Raw genomic sequence first — 20,845 nt, 5'->3', positions numbered from 1 at the left:
ATAGGGGGGAGGGGAGGTCCATTATTGCCGAAAGTCCGTTTAATTGAATGGTTATTTTTGAATGGTAATAAACGCCCGACTTGATGACATAACGGACATTATGCTATACGGTACATGTATGTCATAAAAACATTCAAAGAAGAAATAAACAAAAGAAAACAAGCATGAAATAAAAATGAATACACGTATACGCTTTGCTGTACTCAATATTTGTGGTTGACTGAAGAGTAGAGGGTTTTGCCGTGATTGATAGTGATGAGGCAGAATACTTTTATGCTGAGTAAGAGCCAAGAGGCTGAGGAGGTGAATGCTCCTGTGACCTCTTAGAAGAAGGTTGAGGTGAAGGTGAATCAGCAGAATTTACGAGGTTTTACTCGACAGTACATATATCTATATACAGTCACGTGAAAAAGTAAGTACACCCCATGTAAAGTTTTGACTTTTTCAACATATTTCAACATACAGCTATTTGATCTTCATTTCAACAATATTGATGGATAAAGGTGATATAATTAAGATAACAAATATCATGAAACAGAGACATGAGACAATATCAAACATGAGACATGACATGAGACAAACATGAGAGAGATGAGACATGAGAGATGAGATCATGATGACATGATGATCATGAGAGATCATGATGACAGAGACATGAGACAAACAGAGACAATATCATGAGACAAATCTCACACTCTTACAATGTCTCTCCGAAAAGACCGACTGGACAACCCTCCCATCTACTTTCTGAATAATCCTCTCCAAGAAGTTCTGTCACTCAAACTTTTGGGTCTCACTATCTGCCATGATCTTTCCTGGGAAAACCACATTTCAAATCTGGCCTCCAAAGCCAGTCGCCGACTGGGCATCCTCCGTCGTGCGAAGTCCTTCCTTGGCACACCTGAGCTCCTCACCACGTACAAGGCTTTCATCCGCAGCTCAATGGAATACTGCTCTCCCCTCTGGGCTGGTGCTCCTGCCTCACACCTAGCTCGTCTTCACGCTGTTGAAAGCAAAGCATTCAGAATCATTGGAATCTCCCGCGATGAAGCTAACTCCAAGGGCCTTTCACTCACTCACCGCAGGCAGGTTGGTGGTCTTTCCGTCTTCTACCGACTCCTCTCTGGCCTTGCCCCCCCAGCTCTCTCTGGGCTCTGTCCCGCAAATATTCCTACAGGTCGCACAAGATCTGCCTGCAACCCTCTTATGGTTAAACTGCCAAAATCAAGACTCTCTGCTCACCTTCGCTCCTTCATTCCTCTTTTCTCCCGCCTCTGGACCAAACTCCCTCACTCTCTTCAATCCCACTCCACTCTCCAGGTCTTTAAAACAGCTGTTCACCACCATCTCTTATCTTCCCCCATCCAAAACCTTGATCTTTTCTATCCCCGATAATTTCACCCCAATTCCACTTTTTGAAATACCAACTTCTGACCTGGAAGTCCTTGGTGTCCTTGTGTTTTATACTTCTCACACCCCCCACCCCCCCACCCCCCCCCCCCCCCCCACCCCTTCCCACGCCTCCTCCCCCCGAGCCCTCTCCCTCCCACACATCTCCCTGCTCTCAAATGTTGTGTGCTCTCAAGTGTTTGTGTGCTTCCCATTCTCTTGTCTTCCGCTCCCTCTTTTTATATATTTTGTTTGTCTGGTTGATTTGTTTGTGAAGTAAATGTCAGCTCTTTCACGAGCCTCGATTCAGTATACAAAAAAAATAAAAAAAAATAATTTTTTTTACATTTTGTAGTCCATTGTATGATTTAAATAAACATAAATGCAAATTTCGCATGTGGAAAAAGTAAGTACACCCTTGGCTCCAATAGGTGGTATTGCCCCCTTTGGCAGTAACAACCTCAAATAGCCGTTTCTCATAACTGTCTATCAGTCTCTGACATCGACTGGGAGAAAATTTTTCCCACTCCTCCATGCAGAATTCTTTCAGCTGTGCGATGTTTGAGGGGTTTCTTGCATGCACAGCTCGTTTCAAATCCCCCCACAACATCTCGATGGGATTTAGATCCGGGCTTTGACTTTGCCATTCCAGAACCCTCCATTTCTTTCTTTTCAGCCATTCCTTGGTGGATTTACTGGAATGTTTATGGTCATTGTCATGTTGCAAGGTCCACCTTCGGTTGAGCTTCAACTCTTCCGACAGATGGCCTCACATTATCCTCAAGCACCCTCTGGTACAATGAAGAATTCATCGTGGATTCTATGATGGTGAACTGCCCAGGCCCTGATGCAGCATAGCTGCCCCAAACCACAATATTTCCACCACCATGCTTTACAGTTGGTATCAGGTTCTTGTGGTCAAATGTTGTCTTTGGTTTTCGCCAAACATGTCTTCTGGTACTGTGGCCAAATAGCTCTACCTTTGACTCATCTGTGCAGAGCACATTGTTCCAGAAGTGCTGGTCTTTGCCAAGGTGTTCATTGGCAAACTTTAGTCTTGCCCTGATGTTCTTTCTGGACAGCAAAGGTTTCCTCCTGGCACACCTCCCATGTAGATCAAATTTGTGCAGCCTCTTCCTCATGGTAGACTCGTGCACTTTGACATAAACAGTGGCAAGAGCTACCTGTAGGTCCCGTGATGACATTCTGGGGTTCTTCGAGACTTCTTTCAGCATCTTGCGGTCTGCTCTCGGGCTGAACTTGCTGGGGCGGCCTGGCCTGAACAAGTTGGCAGTTGTTTGGAATCTTCTCCACTTGTAGATGATCTTCCGGACAGTCGAATGATCGATTTCAAATTGTTTGGAGATCTTTTGAAATCCCTTCCCAGACTAGTCGGCATCTGTAACCTTCTTTCTGAAGGCCTCAGAGCTCTTTTGATCTAGGCTTGGTGACACCACACACTTCAACAACAAAGAGCAAACCAAACTAAATGTCTGAGGTTTAAATAAGACAGGTTACTCCAAGATCCTCTCTAATGATGTTCTAATCATTTGCACCTGAGCTGGTGCACCTGATTCTAATTTTAGGTATTTGAAGTAGTTATAAATGTAGGGGTGTACTTACTTTTTCCACATGCGAAATTTTCATTTATGTTTATTTAAGTTATACAATGGACTACAAAATGTAAATGTTTCATGATATTTGTTATATTATATCACCTTCATCTCTCAATATAGTTGAAATGAAGATCAAATAGCTGTATGTTGAAATGTGTTGAAAAAGTCAAAACTTTACATGGGGTGTACTTACTTTTTCAAGTGACTGTAGCTTTATGTGATTATTGAAGTTGAAGGTGAAACGGCACCGAAAATTTTGTGCATAAGATCCAAAATCCGTTAAGTTGAGGTTTTACTGTACACTTTTGTCAAAGCCCAAAAGGCAGTCGCTGACTGGGCAATGGGCATCCTCCGTCGTGAGAAGTCCTTCCTTGGCACACCTGAGCTCCTCACCACATACAAGGCTTTCATCCGCAGCTCAATGGAATACTGTTCTCCCCTCTGGGCCGGTGCTCCTGGCTTCAACAGCGTGAAGCCGAGCTAGGTGTGAGGCAGGAGCACCGGCCCAGAGGAAGAACCACCTTTAGAGGCCATTTTTTTAAACCCCTGCCTTGCGGGGGGAAATGGCCTCTAAAGGTGGTTCTTCCTCTGTGCCGGTGCTCCTGCCTCACACCTAGCTCGGCTTCACGCTGTTGAAACCAAAGCTTTCAGAATCATTGGAATCTCCCGCGATGAAGCAAACTCCGAGGGCCTTTCACTTACTCACCGCATGCAGGTTGGTGGTCTTTCTGTCTTCTACCAACTCCTCTCCGGCCTTGCTCCCCCAGCTCTCTCTGAGCTCTGTTCCCCAAATATTCCTACAGGTCGCACAAGATCTGCCTGCAACCCTCTTATGGTTAAACTGCCAAAATCAAGACTCTCTGCTCACCTTCACTCCTTCATTCCACTTTTCTCCCTCCAGGTCTTTAAAACAGCTGTTCACCACCATCTCTTATCTTCTCCCATCCAAAACCTTGATCTTTTCTACCCCCGCTAATTTCACCCAAGGCCCGACCTTTTTGAAATACCGACTTCTTTCCTGGAAGTCCTTGCAGTGTCCTTGTGATTTATACTTCTCCCACACCCCCCCCCCCCCCGCCCTTCAAACGCCTCCGCCCCCCAAGCCCTCTCCCTCCCACAGATCTCCCAATGTCCCTGCACTCAAATGTTGTGTTTGTGTGCTTCCCCTTCTCTCCCCATCTTGTCTACCGCTCCCCTTATTATATGTTTTGTGTGTCTGTTTGATTTTTTGTGTGATAAATGTTAGCTCTTTCACGAGCCTCGATCCTGTATCCAGAGATCCTGAGTGGAGATGGGAGAAACTTCCAGAAGGACAACCATCACTGCAACACTCCACCGATCTGGACTTTATGGCAGAGTGGCCAGACGGAAGCCTCTCCTCAGTGAAAGACACATGAAAGCCCGCTTGGAGTTTGCAAAAAAGCACCTGAAGGACTCTCAGACTGTGAGAAACAAGATTCTGTGGTCTGATGAAACCAAGATTGAACTGTTTGGCTTCCGTCTGGCCACTCTGCCATAAAGCCCAGATCGGTGGAGTGTTGCAGTGACGGCTGTCCTTCTGGAAGTTTCTCCCATCTCCAAACAGGATCTCTGGAGCTCAGCCAGAGTGACCATCGGGTTCTTGGTCACCGCTCTTACCAGGGCCCTTCTCCCCTGATTGCGCAGTTTGGCCGGGCGGTCAGCTCTAGGAAGAGTCCTGGTTGTTCCAAACTTCCTCCATTTAAGAATTATGGAGGCCACTGTGCTCTTGGGAACCTTCAATGCAGCAGAGATTTTTTTTTGTAGGCTTCGCCAGATCTGTCCCTTGACACAATCCTGTCTCTGAGCTCTGCAGGCAGTTCCTTCGACCTCATGGCTTGGTTTTTGCTCTGATATGCATCGTCAGCTGTGAGACCTTATATAGACAGGTGTGTGCCTTTCCAAATCATGTCCAATCAATTGAATTTACCACAGGTGGACTCCAATCAAAGTGTAGAAACATCTCAAAGATGATCAAGAGAAATGGGAGGCACCTTTTTTTCTTTTTTTTCCTGACAAATCTCACACTCTTATGATGTCTCTCCGAAAAGACCGACTGGACAACCCTCCCATCCACTTTCTGAATAATCCTCTCCAAGAAGTTCTGTCACTCAAGCTTTTGGGTCTCACTATCTGCCATGATCTTTGCTGGGAAAACCACATTTCAAATCTGGCCTCTAAAGCCAGTCGCCAACTGGGCATCCTCCGTCGTGCGAAGTCCTTCCTTGGCACACCTGAGCTCCTCACCACATGCAACGCTTTCATCCGCAGCTCAATGGAATACTGCTCTACCCTCTGGGCTGGTGCTCCTGCCTCACACCTAGCTCGTCTTCATGCTGTTGAAACCAAAGCGTTCAGAATCATTGGAATCTCCCGTGATGAAGCTACCTCCGAGGGCCTTTCACTTACTCACCGCAGGCAGGTTGGTGGTCTTTCTGTCTTCTACTGACTCCTCTCCAGCCTTGCTCCTCCAGCTCTCTCTGGGCTCTGTCCCTCAAATATTCCTAAAGGTCGCACAAGATCTGCCTGCAACCCTCTTCTGGTTAAACTGCCAAAATCAAGACTCTCTGCTCACCTTCACTCTTTCATTCCTCTTTTCTCCCGCCTCTGGAACAAACTCCCCCACTCCCTTCAATCCCACTCCTCCCTCCAGGTCTTTAAAACAGCTGTTCACCACCATCTCTTATCTTCCCCCATCCAAAACCTTGATCTTTTCAACCCCCTGCTAATTTCACCCCAAATCCTCTTTTTTGAAATACCAGCTTACTTCCTTGAAGTCCTTGGTGTCCTTGTGTTTATACTTCTCCTACCACCACCCCCCTTCCAATGCCGCCTCCCCCCCCCCCCCCCCCCCCACACACATTCCCGATGTCCCTCACAAATGTTGTGTTTATGTGCTTCCCCTTCTCTCCCCATCTTGTCTACCGCTCCCCTTTTTATATACTTTGGTTCTTTGTCTGTTTGATTTGTTTGTGTGATAAATGTTAGCTCTTTCACGAGCGTCGATTATGTATACAACAAAAAAAAAAAAAAAAAAACCTGTGCTAAATTTCAAGTGTCATAGCAAAGGGTATGAATACTTATGTCAATGCAATATTTCAGTTTTTTCTTTTTAATAAATTTGCAAAACTTTCTAAAATCCTGTTTTCTCTGTCATTATGGGGTATTGAGTGTAGATTGATGAGGTAAAAAATGAATTTAAACGATTTCAGCATAAGGCTGCAACATAACAAAATGTGAAAAAAGTGAAGGGTCTGAATACTTTCTGAATGCACTGTATGTATAACTATATACAATTATACATATATGTAAAACTATATATGTATATAGTCACGTGAAAAAGTAAGTACACCCCATGTAAAGTTTTGACTTTTTCAACATATTTCAACATACCGCTATTTGATCTTCTTTTCAACAATACTGATAGATAAAGGTGATATAATATAACAAATATCATGAAACATTTACATTTTGTAGTCCATTGTATCATTTAAATGAACATAAATGCAAATTTCGCATGTGGAAAAAGTAAGTACTACAAAATGTAAATGTTTCATGATATTTGATGTGTTATATCACCTTTATCTATCAATATTGTTGAAATGAGGATCAAATAGCTGTATGTTGAAATATGTTGAAAAGTCAAAACTTTACATGAGGTGTACATACTTTTTCACGTGACTGTATACGATGTATATTTGTATATATAATATGTATCTATGTATAACTATGTATATAAAATAAAAAATAAAAAATATTATTCCATCTCATGCTGTATTATTAATATACCAAAATCTTTCCATTTTCATCAACTCCCTCCCCGTCCCTACGACCCCCAACCCAATCTACCAGAGGTCTTGTCCATTCATTCAGATGTGCCGAATAGATAACAAGACAAAGTTGTCTGGAACAATATGGACAGAGAACCTATTCAGGGTCGACAAATGAGCTGATGCCAACACTACCCACACACCATCAAAAAAAGGTCCCACCAGTATAGTGTCATAATCCAAGTAAAGCACTTTAAACCAAGAAAATGTGGATAGCAACCATTGCTTACAATCATTGTGTGGATTCGCGCAGATAGAATGTTTCTTCTCATCCGCTTTGCAGCCTGTACGCGCAGACTCAAGCAACCAGCTGCGGCCAACCGTCGGTAAGCCCCACTTGACAGCAGCCTCGTATTTGGAACCGTTTGGCTCACTTACGAGAAGGTGAGTGCTCGCCAGCATTTGCTTCTGGGGATTTGCTTTCCGTACAAAAAACTCCTGCACTCTGAAAACGATAAAATTAGTCAATCAGGTTTTTAGGTGTCATTTAAACAGTACAGCCACAACAAAAAAGGTCTAAAAACATTAAAGCACAGGCATGGGCTCAGCCATTTCTTTGAATTTAAAATATCAGCATTGTGATAACAATACAACTAGATGTCCCTCGCACTCTCACTAGTGTTCCTATTTTTCAATGGTAGGTCGTTTTGAAACAAGGATATTGCAAATTATGATCTTATTGTTATGAATTAGGGGTAGAGGAATATCTAGATCAGGTAGATCTGCATAGGTAGGTGCTTGACTGTCGTGTTAGGAAATCTAGATGAAATAAGTTCTGTAGCCCGAATGTCGGATTAAGCTTGTATCTTTGTCCCCGCCACGAGGGGGCGGGGCATGCTAATTAGTACAGGGATGATGGGTAAAATTCCCTGGTGTGTCGTTCCCTCGGTGAGCATCCCAGTGTCCCTAATGGCAATACATCCCATAGACATTAGATAGGCCCATTAGCGCACCACACATTTAATAATTTCCCCGCCGCCACAATGACTTTGGAAGAACCAACAAGCAATAGCCTTGCCCAGGAGAACGTTTGATTGGTTGGGGTAAGAAGATGGCCACTGATTGGTGAAAGGAAGGTGGAAGGAAGCAGCACACTGATTGGCCACCGACCGTTGACACCTCGGCCAATCAGTGCGGAAGGCGTGAACATTCGGCCAATCAGTGCGGAAGGCGTAAAATGACTACTTAGAAGCAGGTCGCTGATTGGAGGACAAGCGCCGGTGACGTCAGAAGGCGCGAAAGACCACAAAGAAACGAGGCACTGGTTGGGAGAGAGGACGGTTAACGTCACACCGCGAGTGACAAAAAGACTCGCTCACTGGCATTTTTGGGCTCTTGGCTGTCTCTTCGCTGGCTGGCTTTTCGCTCTCTCTTCCCTCGCGCTCTTCCCTTGGCCTCTTGCTCGTGACTGTCCCTTCGTGGTGGGCTTTCCCTTGCTCCGGACCTGGTGGAGGAATGAGCCGTTCCAAAGACGGTGGAGAGAAGGAACTCTGTCGATTATCTGCCTTGCGTTGGTGTGCGAACGACGAACGATGTGCGGGGCCTGTGTTGGAGCGCTGACAAGCGGGCGCGCTGAGGGCCGCTCCGCGCCAAGGACCAGGCAGTTCACGCCAACCGGAGCTGCGTCGGACGACGCGCTTGAGCATCGACCCGACGCAACACTGCCAGACACAGACAAGCTCGCATTCACAAATACACGACGAGACATTTATTTTACTCATTTTCCCTTTGTCTCGTATTTGAAATCTGTGTGGGGACGTCCCAATTTAGAATTAGTTCTTCCGTCGCGTTTCCTTTGTATCGGGTTCCGTAAAATAAACCTGTTTATTTTTGTACATTTTACCCCCGTGTTCGTTTGAGTTCATTTCCTACAGGATCGGAGCTGCCGGTGAGATCGCTACAGGTAAGAGCTCTCGCCACTTCTTCTTCTTCCTTCTTCCTCCCGTGCTGCCTAGTCAAATCCATCATTGAATAAACGCCTCCATTAAAGTTTCTTTGGCCATCCGCGATCCCACGGTATTAACCGAGGGCAATCACGCGACATTATTTTTCAGGCACAGAAATAAACAAACTAGAGCAAAGTCAAAGGTAACAAACTAGAGCGAAGTCGAAGGCGACAAACTAGAGTGAAGTCGAAGGCGCGCCATCACAAATCCCCACGCTTCACACCTCAAGTAAAGTTTTAAAATGGCAAAAAGTTCCACCAGGAATGACACAATATCAAATTTTGAGTTTAAAGTTTTTCTGTTTTGACCCAGGTGACCCTAAGTCCCAACCCCTTAGGGCATGAATTGGGGGTCAAATTTAAAAAATCGTTACATATTTCATGCATTCCCCAATGTTGAGTATACTCGTATATACAAAGTTTCATTGAAAATATTGAAAAATGTGTCCGTAATTGCACATTTTTGGTATTTGACTTTTTTACCCCACAGCAGTTGTTCTACACAAAACTCCAGTACATTCAGGGGGTTAATGACACCCCTGCAAATAATCACAGCTCCCATTGTTCTTTGCTTCAAACAAACATTTCTTTAACAGCCAAATGTTGCCACATCTGCCATTTCAACAATTCAATGACCTTGAGAAAGGTTGTTTCACATGCATGAAAAATATTTATATCATCAGTTTGGTGTTCATTTTGGTGACTGAACACCAGTCGTAGTTGGGAAGATCTAAAGGGTTTCTTAAACAGATATATGTCAACCCATTTTTATTCCGCACAGGCGAAGTGAAAGCAGGGCTAAGCAATCGGTTCACTTCCGTCTGTCCATCTGATCAGATTATGATTGAGGAACAACATATTTCAATTGAATGTTATATCTAGAACATGATCGGAACATGAATTGGAAAACAAACCTGTAGTTTAGCAGTACTTTGGCTCTGAATTCCATGCATAGAGGAGAGAGATTATTTCTATAGTCGGATTTTAACTCAACTGGACTATGTCCAGCTGAGTTTTTGTCGACACCCAGTGTCTGTCGGCCGTCGTCCGTCTGTCGTCTGTCTGTCTGTCTGTCTGTCGTCTGTAAACAATTCGACGTCTACGCTCTAAAAGTCACAAATATTGATTAAATTTGATGAAACTTGTTATGTAGCATCTTTAAGACATAAACTAGTTTCGGGATTGCATTTGGGCGTTTCACCCCCAAAAATGGGCGAGGCAGGGCAGCCCTATTGAAAAATCAATTTTTGTCAATCTGGTACTTCCTAATGTAGCTAGAAGGCTGAAACTTTTCAACCAAGACCAAGACCAAGTCTGGACCAAGTCTTTCTAAATAAATTCAAGTCTGAAATCTGAGAAAAGTAATTGTAGTTTTACTTTTCATGCCTCACTTAAAACTCAAATTTTCCTAGTTTCCTGTTTAAACATGAGATACCTTCAACGTTACTGTACCTCTTTAGCACATATAAACTATATAGTTTGTGGTTCTATTATGCATATTCTAACCATATTGATATAGACCAGTTGAGTTCAGGTTCCCTGGAACCTCTAGTTTGTCTAGCATTCAAAGAAAATTGAATATCATTCCAAACAGGAAACTTACTGTTTTTAAGGACGTTATAAAGGACACAAACAATAGGCACAAAGAACTAATGGAACGTGTCGGATAGGGTGGTGTAAAAGACACTGCATCAACAGCAGTCCACTTACAGAATTCTCATTTATTTATCCGACTTTTACAATCTTATTTTATTTAGATTGAATTGTAGACTTGAACACGGTAGAACACAAATCACCTTCTTATTGCTTCCAGAAACCTTCAATGTTGCAGTACAGGGAAATATTATACAAGGTGGCGTAAAATACTGCTTCAATGGTGGAAAACTTCCGAATTTGTTTTTACATGACCTTTAAAATCATCACCTTATTTCAAATGAATTATACACTGGAAGCTTGAAAACTGTGAGGGGTAAGGTGTTTATCAACTCTCGAGTTACCCTGCACTCACGAATAAGATATTGTTGCGGTTTTGAGTTTGTACAATAAAGGTTAATTTCCCCCTCATAGTTTTAGTCTAGTAGGAAGACTAGGTCCCCCTGCACCCCCCGGAGATATACTTCTAATCAGTGTTTCTAGATTGGAAAAAATGTGTAGAAAATGACTAGCTATGGCCCCAAGCTGAAAAAATGTCCCACATACCATTTTTATGCAAATTACTGCTGCCATTATCAAAAAAAGACTAGGTCCCCCTGCACCCCCCGGAGATATACTTCTAATCAGTGTTTCTAGATTAGAAAAAATGTGTAGAAAATGACTAGCTATGGCCCCAAGCTGAAAAAATGTCCCACATACCATTTTTATGCAAATTACTGCTGCCATTATCAAAAAAAGACTAGGTCCCCCTGCACCCCCCGGAGATATACTGAAACTGGCAGTGACTGGTGATTGAAATGCGGTGCCTTTTTGTGTTTCAGGTCGAGGTACGTGAACTCCCCACGATCTACAGCAACCAGGAAGAGACTGATACCAGGGTGGTTCTGTACCTCCATCATGCTGCTACCATCGGATACAAGAACGCTGTAGTCAGAACACCGGACACAGACATCCTCCTGATCCTGCTCCACCATGCCCACAACATCAAGCTGACGGTGTACCTGGATACAGGGTCAGGGAAGCATCGCCAACTTGTCAACGTCTCTGAGCTGGCAGAATCCCTGGGAGAGGACTACTGTGCCACTCTCCTGGGGTACTATGTGTTCAGCGGAGAAGACTGCACCAGTGCCTTCAAAGGGAAGGGAAAAGTCGGGCCCTTGAAAAAGCTGGAGAAGAATCCCAGGTTTCACAGGGCATTCGGTGAATTTCACAGGGTATTTAGAAAAATAAAACTTTGTGTTAACGTCTGTGTAGACGGACCTTAATATGAGTCTATTATTTCGTAAAACTGTGATTATTTTGTAAATAAAGCACTAATTAGCATACTAGTATACCATAGACACATGTAATCATGTTATGAATAGTTCTATCATGATCTATGCCCTTCAAAACATGGGTCTAGACACCTTCATTTTTCAATTATCTGCAATATTGGCTGAGATATGTCAAAAATCGTTTTTTTGATAATGGCAGCAGTAATTTGCATAAAAATGGTATGTGGGACATTTTTTCAGCTTGGGGCCATAGCTAGTCATTTTCTACACATTTTTTCCAATCTAGAAACACTGATTACAAGTATATCTCCGGGGGGGTGCAGGGGGACCTAGTCTTTTTTTGATAATGGCAGCAGTAATTTGCATAAAAATGGTATGTGGGACATTTTTTCAGCTTGGGGCCATAGCTAGTCATTTTCTACACATTTTGTCCAATCTAGAAACACTGATTAGAAGTATATCTCCGGGGGGTGCAGGGGGACCTAGTCTTCCTACTAGACTATTTAGTCACTCTACAACACATAGCCTCGCGATAGTTGTTATTTCTTAGTAAATGTAAGCATAGTCCTTTTCCTGTGTTAGTCTTGCGTTGAGTAGAATAATGAGAGTTAGGTTTCCCTCCAATGCCTTATGCTGCCTCGATACTTTGGCTTTTGGCGCGAAATAACACGAGGTCGGGCCTGGCAAGTCGATCCAGGCCGAAGGAAGGTGGAGCAGGGAGAGTGGGAGTGACGGTAAACACGAGCCGCCAATCAGGGCTCAAGGGAGTGGCTTAGCACTGCGTCCGAAGGCGTGTTTTTGGAACATTCGAGCGAGCTAAGGGGGTTGGCAATATAACCCGTTGCGCGAAGCCCCCCACAGCAGTTCTGCGGAGAGGTGAGCTGAACCAAGTTCTGAGGGAAGTGCGCTGAACCAAAGAGAAGAGAAAGGGTTCAAGAGTTCAAAGAGAGAGAGAAGACGCGCATGAACCAAATTATAAGGCGCTCTTACAAGTTAAACGCTCGGTTGAGCGGATCCTCTCTATCGAGTTACGCGAGCGAAAGCACGCCGTTAATTAATCGCGCTGTGAGAAACCGCCAAGCTGGGCGAAAGACGCGTACATTTTCCCGCCTGCCTGCTCTGCCCTTTGTTCGAGAGACGCGCTGCAAGGATCCCTCCCGCCGCCTGCTTGCCTTCATCGAGGGACGTGCTGTGACCGGGGAGAGCAACGCCGGGCGAAGCCGTTCCTGGACGACCAAGTCGGCGCGTTCAGCACGTGAACATCATCCTTTCTTCATTTCCCCCTGTGAGTGTGATCGGGCCCGTGTCTGGGATTTAAGTTACGACTGTATAAAACTGCTCTGTGTCTCTGCTTTCTACCGATCCTTGTACATAATCGTGTAAATAATTATTAAACCTGTGTTCTTCCTTTTATTCGACCGCCTCGTCCCTTCCATCTATTGACTAAGCGTGGTACGAATAAAACTGCTCTAATCGGGTTCCAATACCAGAGATCTGCACGGACCACGTGGTACGTCATCTGCTTGGACGTACCCAAATTACGCGTGGCTCATGCGAGGCTTGATCCCCGCTTCCGCAGCGGCGTAGGTATTTAGGTACGTGCGAGAATTGTCCTGGAACCCTACCCTGCATCTGCCCGGGAGGGGCGATTCAAGTCTCTCGGTTGCGACGGCCCAAAAAGAACAAGGGGCTTAATCTCCCCTTGGTAAGGGCAGGAGGGTCGTGCGAAAACTGTAACAATATGTTAATGATGATGTCATCAGTACCGTAATAGTGACGTCATAATTCGGCAAGTACAACGCTTGATTCGATCAGTATGAATTTTTTTCTCTGCAATTCTTGGACCAATTGACACAAAAGTTTCACCATTGGAGCACCGCCTCTTGTAGAATATTTTAATGATAATTATGACATCAGAGTTCAGCGGTAAAGGCACCATCTTGAAAAAAACAAAAAACTTTTCCCCCCTATGGAAAAAATTGAAACATGGCTCATTGTCAAGTACTCCCCATAGGGAATAAGATATGTTAATTATGATGTCATTGGTGCCTTCATTATGATGTCATAATTCGACAAATACAACGCTCGATTCGATAAGTAATGAATTTTTTTTGTCTTACACTAAATCTTCACCATAGGAGCGCCTCCTCCTGTATAATTTTTTAAATGATAATTATGACATCATAGGTCACGTAGTACAGGCCCCATCTTGGAAAAAACGAAAAACTTTGCACCTCTACACTACTGGTCAAAAATTTTAGAACACCTCAATTTTTCCAGTTATTATTGAAATTTACGCAGTTTAATGTCTCAATGTACTCTGAAATTAAGCAGAGAACAAATAAACAATTGGAGATAAAAAAGAAATCATAGAACCATTTTGTTTAACAAAATTTAATTTAAATTTTTGACTCAGCAAAGTTGCCACCTTTTGCAGATATCACCACTGAACACACTCGAAGCATTCTTTCTACAATGGAAATCAAATATTGTTCGGGAAGTGCTTCCCAACACTGTTGCAGAAGTTCCCACAAATGTGTTGCACTTGCAGGTTGCTTTGCTTTCACCCTTCTGTCCAGTTCATCCCAAACCAGCTCGATGGGGTTAAATTCTGGAGACTGTGCTGGCCATTCCATGATTTGAAGCCTACCGTCTTGTTCTTTTCCTCGAAGATAGTTTTGACATAGCCTCGAGGTGTGTTTAGGGTCATTATCTTGCTGTAGGATGAACCCCTGACCAACTAGGCATATACCAGAGGGTATTGCATGGCGCTGCAAAATGCTGTGGCGGCCCTTTAGGTTCAGGGTGCCAGTCACTCTGTGCAAGTCGCCGACTCTGGATCCAGCAAAAGAGCCCCATACCATCATGCTTCCTCCTCCATGTTTGACAGTTGGTATCACACTGAGGAACCATCCTTTCGCCTACTCGACGGCATAAAAAAACGCTGCGTGATGAACCAAAGATTTCAAATTTTGATTCATCGGTCCATTAAAAAACCTTCTTCCAGTATTCAGTAGTCCACTGGTGGTGCTTCATGACCCAGGCAAGCCTCTTTTTCTTATTTTGCCATCTTAGCAATGGCTTTCTTACTGCCACTCGACCTGTCAAACCTGCAGCTCGAAGTCTTCTCTTCACAGTTGAAACTGAGACTTGCTTACTTCGACCAGTAAGCAAGTCTCACTTCGACCGCGTTAAGCTGTGCTTGAAGCTGTTGTCCTGTGAGCCGCCTATAACGCAAGCTGTTGACTCTCAGAAACTTGTCTTCTGATTCTGTTGTGGCTTTGGGTCTGCCAGACCTCTTCCTGTCAGAGTTTCCTCCAGTTTCCAATATACTACTTCTTGCAGTGCAATATTGTCCAAATAATGCTTCAGAGGGTGTAACAAGTCTGTTCCAATACTGCTTTTATAAAGACAGGGGGTTTGTAATCAAGTAGTCAGCAGAGGTTGGGACACCTGTAGGAATTGTTTGCATCAACTTTCAAGGCTTAATTTACTTACATTGCTGCAGAACAGCTGTAAGTTGTTAACCCATTACTTGTTCCCTGAAGAATGCCTTTTTTACAATTTTCAGTAACTGTACAATTTACATTATTTTCCCATTTTTGCTGACCTAAACTTCTTCTTTTTTTAACCTCGAGCAGTTTAATGCTTACCTTTGTACCATTTCAGGTTATTCACTGGACTTGAATTGCTTAAATTTCAATAAAAACTGGAAAAATTGAGGTGTTCTAAAACTTTTGACCGGTAGTGTTTATCTCCGAAACCTCTACATGGAAAACAGGAAAGAGCAATCAGAGATCGCAGACCCTCACCAGGATGTGCTTTAGTGTTTTTTAAGGCTTTTGTGTCAAAACAAATATGGCGGCCAAGACACGTGACCGATGACGTTATCCTTAATTTGTTTTCTACACCAATTTATCCTCAGATGACACTCAATAAATTTCATCTTGATCGGATGAAGTTGTGTACTTGTCGATTTTATGACGTCATAATGGAGCCAGTCATAATGGAGCCACCGACGTCCACACACAAATCCAATCAATGCAAATATTTAACTAATTGATTAACTACCCATGGGAAATATAGTTTGATAAAAGTGACATCATCAGTCACTGGTCTGGCAGCCATATTGGATCAAAAAAAACAAACCTAAAAAAACAGAAGAGTTGACTTGCACCAAGTCCTTCTCAAGACTGCGCAGGGTAAGTATTCTATGAATACCATGTAGTTCATTGAATAGATCAAGCATACATAACTTTACAGTTGAAACTTATATGGAACAGTTCAAATAATGTTTGAAGTTTTGTTTAGTATTCAACATGTCCATCACCTTCTCCGTCGATTAATGTTGGTTTTTCCTTTTCTTTTTTCAGAATGCACAATGGCGGGGTTCCTGACTTTGCAGGAACGGCGTGAAATAGCAGAATGGATGGAAGTTTATGAAAGTGTTGTGGTGGTACAGAGAGAATACCAACTTTACTTTTGGAGGTGCAATTGAACACACAAAACCATTACATACATTCCAAAAGTTCATAGAAAAGGGGACATTGACAACAACACCTAAACAGGGAAGGCAGCATCCAATTTCCTTCAACGTCTCCAGGTGTGTACGGTATTCAAAGAGAAGGTGGACATGTTGCGCGTGACACAAAACTTCAACCATTAATCTAACTGTTCCATATTCAACTGGAAAGTTGTGCATGCTTGTTGTAATCAACAAATAAAAATTGGTACCTATTTAAGGGACACCCTGTTGAAAATTCAAAACTGAAGCCACCATCACCGAGTATAGCTCCCAATTGCACAATTCACCTGGAATGAAAAGGTAACTGAAAATTCACGTGGAATAATAATAATAATACGAGTGGGGTCACCCGTGGGAATCCCACGGGCATGGACGTGTGTGACATTTGGACATCTTCATTTAGATGCTGCACATTCCATTTTACAAAATGGTTACTGGCAATTTATCAGATCCACAAATGATGTAATCTACACCTTATGTTTACTTCTGGTAACATGTGAATGCATATGCGTGCACATGGGAAATACAGTTTGAAATGTGTAATTACATCTCATGTAAAATGTGACTTCAAGAGCTCAAATCCTCTTCTTTCCCACCCCCATCTCTCCCACATCACATACACTGCACCGTGGAGTGGATCACCCACAGGGGAGTGGGTCACACAGATGGGGGAGTGGATCACACACACGGGGGAGTGGGTCACACAGATGGGGGAGTGGGTCACACACACGGGGAAGTGGGTCACACACGGGGGCACTGGATCACACACACACACACACACACACACACACACACACACACACACACACACACACACACACACACACACACACACGGGAGTGGGTCACACACACACACGGGAGAGTGGGTCACACACACACACGGGAGAGTGGGTCACACACACACACACACACACACGGAAACTTGTGCGAAAACGATTTTATTTCCTGAAGCTATGAAACGCATCTTCTTTGGCCGGTGTATAATCGCTCCGAACTAAACAGGCATTACCTGGTTTCCTTTGCTTGAGTTGTAATCAAAATGTACCTTTGTTTCTTCAAAAAGTAATTTATGATCGAAGACGTGTTGACTCAGTCTTAAAATGCACATCAGTGGCCGATCGTAGGCCTATGGAGCCCATGACTCTTTTTCATTTTTAAACTTGAATGTATCGAAAAGTTTTGGCTATATAAAGTAAAAATAGATTAAAACCAAACGTTATTAATAAATATTGTATTCCATAGTTAGCTTACATTATTATGTACATTTTTGAAGTACTGTATTGTTTAATTCCATGGTTGGAAAAGAGTTGAATCGCTTTAAACAAACTCAGTATATACGCCCCAGGAATATGAAAAAAATATAATTAGGCTTCAGTTTGATCCCGAACTTCAGTATTCAGTCGCTGTGCTTTTACCAAGTAATAATATAAATAACTAAGTCCTGGGAACGTTATCTCCTCCCCTTCCCCTCTCTCCTTCCCCTCTCTCCTTCTCCTCTCTCCTTCCCCTCTCTCCTTCCCCGTGCCCACATCTCATCCAACCAGTCAACACATTCAAAACGGCTGTTGGAATACATGTCACCAATTTTCTCAACTTTAGCTGAAACTGAGACTTGAACCATCCCAGCGACTGTGATGGTGAATTAGAGTCGAGATAAAGCCTCGATAATAAAGAAAGGGAAAATCAATGAATGGCCTTTATGTGACAGGCCTTTGAAAATGCATTTCGTTTTATAAACGGTAACTTTAATCGAATTTTATTCCCGTTTTTTGCAACCGAGTCTAAAACCATATTAGCGACTGTGAAAAATAAAATGAGATATCGAATTAGAGTTAAAATAAAACTGTGAGAGAGAGCAAGCCACCGTGGGCCTCACAAAAGAGGCCTCAAAGCTATGCAAGTAAACAAAATGGTGGTGATTTGCTTTTGAAGCCCCTCCCAGACCGGGTGTAGCCACACCCCCCGGACAGACATATCACAGACAGACAGATTCACCTATGGAGAATATTATATAGATTGAATGAATGAATGAATGAATGATCGTTTTAAGGCCATTTTCCCCGCTAGAGCGGGGGTTAGCCTTGCGGGCCCCATGACAATCATGGTTCCCTGTTTGAGGCAATGTTTTTATGGCCGGATGCCCTTCCTGACGCCAACCCTTGGTCACGCTCTTACGATGCGCAGGGATATGGTGTACCTATTCTATAGATTATATAGATTATATATATTATATAGAATATTATATAGATTAATAACAAAAAACACAACAATGACAAATTTCAACCTCTCACTTTCTGTTTCTGTAGAGAAAATGTATGATAAAATCTATAATACATTTATGTGACCAATTTATGGTAAAGTTGCTGTTTTAAGAGCTCCTTGACCGTCAAAAATCACTTAACCATATTTTTATTGTACATCTGCAAACACGAAGCAGAACAACGGGCTTGCCATTTCTCTGCACCTTAGGATATACAAGACCTTAATATACAGTACAACTCAATGCAGCTCTCCAGTGTGGACAGGTATTGCTGCTTCCATGGTCATTCTTTGCGATACAGGAGATTGAAGCACACTTTCTCGCTTGTTAGTCCATTTTCAACTATTCCGCATCCGTAAAATGTCAATATACAATCACTGAATCAGTTATTGCTCAACTCTTCCATGGGCCTCAGATTTATTGAGATAAGAAAACGACAAGCTGCTGCCATTGCTCTACCTACTTGGCTCCAAGTGCATTGGCCAGGCAGACGAGTGCATCCCGCTCCACACCGACAAACTGGCTGATGGACAGAACACAATATGCGAGAGGTAGGCTACCTTCTGCCACCAGCACTGGTGAGAAGAGTGGAGAAGAGCCCACATCTAGTAGCCTCTTCTCTTCCACACAAGCACACTGCATGTAGAACAGAGAATGGGATCAGGATTAAAGGAGTTTGATAAATAATTTGCTCTCATGAATGCAATGACAACCTTGTACTGCATAGGAATGAAGAAGAACCAGCGAATTACCAAAAATGCGGAAAATGAAAAATTGAAAAATCGGAGCATGAACAGTTTGTGATTGATAATATCCATGAGAAGTATTGATTCTGAAATAAAGAATAAATTTTGAATGAAGATTGGACAGCCCATGGTATAATTTTATCCCACGTACTTTAAAGTTTTAATGTACACACAGGACATGCATGAAAGATTGCGAAGCAAGGTGAAATTGATGATCAAGCAATAGCAAAGTTTAAACAAAAACATTTCTGCGACCAAGTCTTTCATCCATCGTGATGGTAGTATTTGCTAAATTTGAATAACCAAAAGGATTTTAAGTTTATCAAACAACTATCAGATTAACAGCTTCTAGAGTATTACCAATTTCAAATGATCATCGTATGTCCTTAAGACAAACATTACGAATGGCAGATAGATAACTCACCAGCCAGGTGTTTGTAACAACCTCAACCACAGTGCTTCTGTCTCCACATCCCAAGAGAGGAACGATGGTGAAATCTGCAATCCCACGGCTGTCAAGAGGTAAAGTCTTTCCCCCATGCTCCTCTACAAGTGAGGCCAGGTCTGCTCCGTCCTTCACAGAGAACCCAACAAGTTTAAAGCTCTTGTGCAAAAACAAACCCGTGCCTGTTGTATTCTCACCGGCCTGGAAAAATGGAGAGTGCCGACTGAGGACGTTTGAGATTTTATCGACAACACCAGCTACCTCACTCGGCTCCATGTATTCCATGAGCAATGCCTCATTTGTTCGCAACTGTGCTGCTGTCCCACTTGTTCCAGCATTCCTTTCGGCATTATTGGGATCAAAACACCTAATCAATGTGTTTTGTTCCTGCTCTGTGGAGTTAGTATTCGTTTGTCGAATGGCTGAATCTGGCAAAGACGTGTCATCGAGCTGAGTGTAATCTGGATGCAGGTAATCGTCTACAGGCAGCAGCTTGCCTTGCATGAAGCAGTCAATTAACCACTTGACTGTCACCACGTTGGGTCTGAAAATGCAGAAACAAAAACAGGCCTTTATTTTGAGTCATACAGGTGGTAACTTTTGAAACAGCATTGCAACTTATTTTCAATTCTATTTATTTCAAAACCTTTCATTCAACTTAGCAGCCAGCCATGCTGTTATTGTGGAGAAACATTCAGATGCCATTTGTCCAGAAAATTAACCGATAACTCTTGTCATTTCCTCTTCATTCCAGTTAGTTCCTTTACTCGGGATGTAACACCTTCGCTCAATTCATCTGTGGTGTGTGTGTGTGTGTGCGTGTGTGTATGTGCACGCGCACACAAGGAAAGATGCAACAATGGAAACGAGACTAAAATCCAGGGTATCCTTGGTCTTAAAGAGTATTTGGGCAGAACAATTTTAGGGCAGATGACATGGACACACCTACGCACACTGTCAGCTCTCCTGTTCGTTTTGTGTTCCTGACTGAGTCTGCCCGTGTCCGTGTTAGGACAGTGTCAAGGATGGCTGTGGAAACTGTTACCATACAGGTTAGGCGTGCTAATCAGGTCTCTATGCCATTTTTAGTCTGGTTCGCTTCCCATGTCCTCATCTCCTTTATTTATTGACCATGTTGTTTT

General features: G+C 43.1%; 1 protein-coding gene across 2 annotated transcripts in view; it reads right to left on the bottom strand.

The window, feature by feature from the left end:
* The window catches only part of TOPBP1 (DNA topoisomerase II binding protein 1), a 204,258-nt gene that overhangs the window by 134,146 nt on the left and 49,267 nt on the right, over nt 1–20,845 (bottom strand). For both annotated transcript variants that reach the window (XR_013624186.1, XM_078782464.1), the window contains exons 11-13: nt 19,683–20,247; nt 18,976–19,148; nt 7,084–7,298 (exon numbers count right to left, since the gene is read on the bottom strand). Coding sequence is in view for 1 of the 2 variants with exons in the window: in XM_078782464.1 (XP_078638590.1) it covers nt 7,084–7,298; nt 18,976–19,148; nt 19,683–20,247 (953 nt within the window). In the remaining variant the exon portion in view is untranslated. The remainder of the gene's footprint in view (nt 1–7,083; nt 7,299–18,975; nt 19,149–19,682; nt 20,248–20,845) is intronic.

This window comes from Myxine glutinosa, chromosome 7 (genome assembly GCF_964187855.1).
Source record: "Myxine glutinosa chromosome 7, kmMyxGlut1.1, whole genome shotgun sequence".
In the NCBI taxonomy this organism is placed as follows: domain Eukaryota; kingdom Metazoa; phylum Chordata; class Myxini; order Myxiniformes; family Myxinidae; genus Myxine; species Myxine glutinosa.
The sequence above is the reverse complement of the archived record's forward strand: the minus strand, read 5'-3'. Positions and strand labels throughout refer to the sequence as shown.